This window comes from Oncorhynchus clarkii, chromosome 3 (genome assembly GCF_045791955.1).
Source record: "Oncorhynchus clarkii lewisi isolate Uvic-CL-2024 chromosome 3, UVic_Ocla_1.0, whole genome shotgun sequence".
Lineage (NCBI taxonomy): Eukaryota > Metazoa > Chordata > Actinopteri > Salmoniformes > Salmonidae > Oncorhynchus > Oncorhynchus clarkii.
This window is the reverse complement of record NC_092149.1, coordinates 15,763,776-15,768,099: the sequence shown is the minus strand read 5'-3', so window position 1 is coordinate 15,768,099 and position 4,324 is coordinate 15,763,776. Positions and strand designations below refer to the sequence as shown.

General features: G+C 44.3%; 1 protein-coding gene across 1 annotated transcript; it reads left to right on the top strand.

Annotated features, from left to right (window-relative positions):
• Window positions 1-3,067: 3,067 nt before the first annotated feature.
• On the top strand, window positions 3,068-3,788 carry LOC139406169 (probable N-acetyltransferase 14; the record flags this gene model as incomplete). Its single annotated transcript, XM_071148657.1, has 2 exons — window positions 3,068-3,364; window positions 3,516-3,788. Coding segments are annotated over 2 exons (570 nt in total), but the record flags the coding sequence as incomplete, so codon positions are not given.
• Window positions 3,789-4,324: the final 536 nt, after the last annotated feature.

Here is a 4,324-nt window from a genome sequence, read left to right as displayed (position 1 = left end):
GTCTACTGATGGTGCCTTGAATACCGGTTTCTTTCATTTAATGTTCATGTTATGGGGATATTTATATAAAGGAAATTTGTCTTTTGTGTCTGTTGAAAATTAAAGATTACTGACAGAGCCATAAGAAAATATTGCTTTATTTATCTGATCATATTGTAATATATTTGTTAGGTTTTCAGTAGGTTCAATTAGGTTCACTAGACTATATGCGTCATTTAAAAATTTTTCAATGAACATTCGAACAGTCCGGCCCTCGTCTTGTAGCTGATTTTTTTATTTGGCCCTCCGTCCATTTGACTTTGACACCCCTGCTATAGGGGAATAGAGAGAGGAGGAGGAGAGAAACTATAGGGGAATAGAGAGAGGAGGATGAGGAGAGATACTATAGGGGAATAGAGAGAGGAGCAGGATAGATACTATAGGGGAATAGAGAGAGGAGGAGGAGAGATACTATAGGGAAATAGAGAGAGGAGGAGGGATACTATAGGGGAATAGAGAGAGGAGGAGGGATACTATAGGGAAATAGAGAGAGGAGGAGGAGAGATACTATAGGGAAATGGAGAGATACTATAGGGAAATAGAGATAAGAGGAGAAGGAGAGATACTAAAGGGAAATAGAGAGAGGAGGAGGAGAGATACTCTAGGGAAATAGAGAGAGGAAGAGGAGAGATACTCTATGGAAATAGAGAGAGGAGGAGAGATACAATAGGGAAATAGAGAGTGGAGGAGGAGGAGAGATACTATAGGGAAATAGAGAGAGGAGCAGGAAGAAAGATACTATAGGGAAATAGAGAGAGGAGGAGGAAGAAAGATACTATAGGGAAATAGAAAGAGAAGGAGGAAGAAAGATACTATAGGGAAATAGAGAGAGGAGGAGGAGAGATACTATAGGGAAATAGAGAGAGGAGGAGGAAGAAAGATACTATAGGGAAATAGAGAAAGGAGGAGGTAGAAAGATACTATAGGGAAATAGAGAGAGGGGGAGGAAGAAAGATACTATAGGGAAATAAAGAGAGGAGGAGGAAAGATACTATAGGGAAATAGAGAAAGGAGGAGGTAGAAAGATACTATAGGGAAATAGAGAGAGGGGGAGGAAGAAAGATACTATAGGGGAATAGAGAGAGCAGGAGGAGAGATACTAAAGGGAAATAGAGAGAGGAAGAAGAGAGATACTATAGGGAAATAGAGAGAGGAGGAGAGATACTATAGGGAAATAGAGAGAGGAGGAGGAGAGATACTATAGGTAAATAGAGAGTGTAGGAGGAGGAGATATACTAAAGGGAAATAGAGATAGGAGGTGGAGGAGAGATACTATAGGGAAATAGAGAGAGGAGGAAGAGGAGAGATACTATAGGGAAATATAGAGAGGAGGAGGAGGAGAGATACTATAGGGAAATAGAGAGAGGAGTAGGGATACTAAAGGGAAATAGAGAGAGGAGGAGAGATACTATAGGGGAATAGAGAGAGGAGGAGGAGGAGAGATACTATAGGGGAATAGAGGAGGAGGAGAGATACTATAGGGGAATAGAGAGAGGAGGAGGAGAGATACTATAGGGAAATAGAGAGAGGAGGAGGGATACTATAGGGGAATAGAGAGAGGAGGAGAAAGAAAGATACTATAGGGAAATAGAGAAAGGAGGAGGTAGAAAGATACTATAGGGAAATAGAGAGAGTGGGAGGAAGAAAGATACTATAGGGAAATAGAGAGAGGGGGAGGAAGAAAGATACTATAGGGAAATAGAGAGAAGAGGAGGAGAGATACTATAGGGAAATAGAGAGAGGAGGAGGAGAGATACTCTAGGGAAATAGACAGAGGAGGAGTAGAGATACTAAAGGGAAATAGAGAGAGGAAGAGGAGAAATACAATAGGGAAATAGAGAGGGGAGGAGGAGAGATACTATAGGGAAATAGAGATAGGAGGTGGAGGAGAGATACTATAGGGAAATAGAGAGAGGAGGAAGAGGATAGATACTATAGGGAAATACAGAGAGGAGGAGGAGGAGAGATACTATAGGGAAATAGAGAGAGGAGTAGGGATACTAAAGGGAAATAGAGAGAGGAGGAGAGATACTATAAGGGAATAGAGAGAGGAGGAGGAGAGATACTATAGGGGAATAGAGAGAGGAGGAGGAGAGATACTATAGGGAAATAGAGAGAGGAGGAGGGATACTATAGGGAAATAGAGAGAGGAGGAGGAGAGATACTATAGGTAAATAGAGAGAGGAGGAGGAGGAGAGATACTATAGGGAAATAGAGAGAGGAGGAGGAGAGATACTATAGTGAAATAGAGAGAGGAGGAGGGATACTATAGGGAAATAGAGAGGAGGAGGAGGAGAGATACTATATGGAAATAGAGATAGGAGGAGAGATACTATAGGGAAATAGAGAGAGGAGGAGAGATACTATAGGGAAATAGAGACAGGAGGAGGAGAGATACTATAGGGAAATAGAGAGAGGAGGAGGGATACTATAGGGAAATAGAGAGGAGGAGGAGGAGAGATACTATATGGAAATAGAGATAGGAGGGGAGATACTATAGGTGAATAGAGAGAGGAGGAGGAGGAGAGATACTATCGGGAAATAGAGAGAGGAGTAGGGATACTAAAGGGAAATAGAGAGAGGAGGAGGAGAGATGCTATAGGGGAATAGAGAGAGGAGGAGGAGAGAAACTATAGGGGAATAGAGAGAGGAGGAGGAGGAGAGATACTATAGGGGAATAGAGAGAGGAGGAGGAGAGATACTATAGGGGAATAGAGAGAGGAGGAGGAGAGATACTATAGGGAAATAGAGAGAGGAGGAGGGATACTATAGGGGAATAGAGAGAGGAGGAGAAAGAAAGATACTATAGGGAAATAGAGAAAGGAGGAGGTAGAAAGATACTATAGGGAAATAGAGTGGGAGGAAGAAAGATACTATAGGGAAATAGAGAGAGGGGGAGGAAGAAAGATACTATAGGGAAATAGAGAGAGGAGGAGGAGAGATACTATAGGGAAATAGAGAGGGGAGGAGGAGAGATACTATAGGGAAATAGAGAGAGGAGGAGGAGAGATACTCTCTGTAGGAGGGTTGTCAGGGAACAGAAAACCGTCTGATCCTCCACATCCTGACATGTCCTGTCTGCCTCCTACTCCTGGCCACCGTCTCTTCTGTCCTCCGCTGCTTCCTTCACTCCTTCATCCTGGCCCTCATCATCCCTATCTTCCTGCTCATCATCTACCTCAAGTTCACCATGCCACGCTCCACCGGAGTGCTGGGCACCAGCCGGCCCTACTGGGACTATGTGGGGAGCAGTTACCGAGGGGCGCAGGACGAGACCCTTCCCAACCCCTATAGCAGGATCAGTGGGAAACCCCCAACGGCTAAAGTAGGTTTTCTTTTCTTTGACTTTAGGTACTGTATGTTGTGGATGTTACATGCATTGCTCAGTTTTACTACAGTTTGTTAGTGATTTGGACTTTTCGTGCTTTGGGCTGAGTTGCTGCACAAATAAAGTTGATTATTATCTGTCATTAAAGGGCAAGGCCAGACGGAAGACCAAACCCAAGGCAGAGGACAAGGACAAAGACTCGTCTCCTGAGATCGTAGACGTGGAGAGGGAGAAGGCAGCAGGGCAGGTGTGGGTGGCGGACTGTGAGGGGGAGATCGTGGGCTGTGTGTCCAGGGAGGGTGACTGTTGTCTGGGGATGAGGAGGTTCTGCAGGGTGGTGGTGGGCTGCTGGTACCGCCGGGAGGGCCTCGGCAGGCTGCTGGTTCAGAGTCTGGAGCAACGAAGGCAATGTGGAAAATAAGACAAAGAAGATATACTAAAGGGAAATAGAGAGAGGAGGAGGGATACTGTAGGGAAATAGAGAGAGGAGGAGGAGGAGAGATACTATAAGGAAATGGAGGAGGAGGAGGAGAGATACTATAAGGAAATAGAGAGAGGAGGAGGAGAGATACTAAAGGGAAATAGAGAGAGGAGGAGGAGGAAGAAAGATACTATAGGGAAATAGAGAAAGGAGGAGGTAGAAAGATACTATAGGGAAATAGAGAGGGGGGAGGAAGAAAGATACTATAGGGAAATAGAGAGGGGGGAGGAAGAAAGATACTATAGGGAAATAGAGAGAGGAGGAGGAAGAAATATACTATAGGGAAATAGAGAAAGGAGGAGGTAGAAAGATACTATAGGGAAATAGAGAGAGGGGGAGGAAGAAAGATACTATAGGGAAATAGAGAGAGGAGGAGGAGAGATACTCTAGGGAAATAGAGAGAGGAGGAGGAGAGATACTATAGGGAAATAGAGAGAGGAGGAGGAGAGATACTATAGGGAAATAGAGAGAGGAGG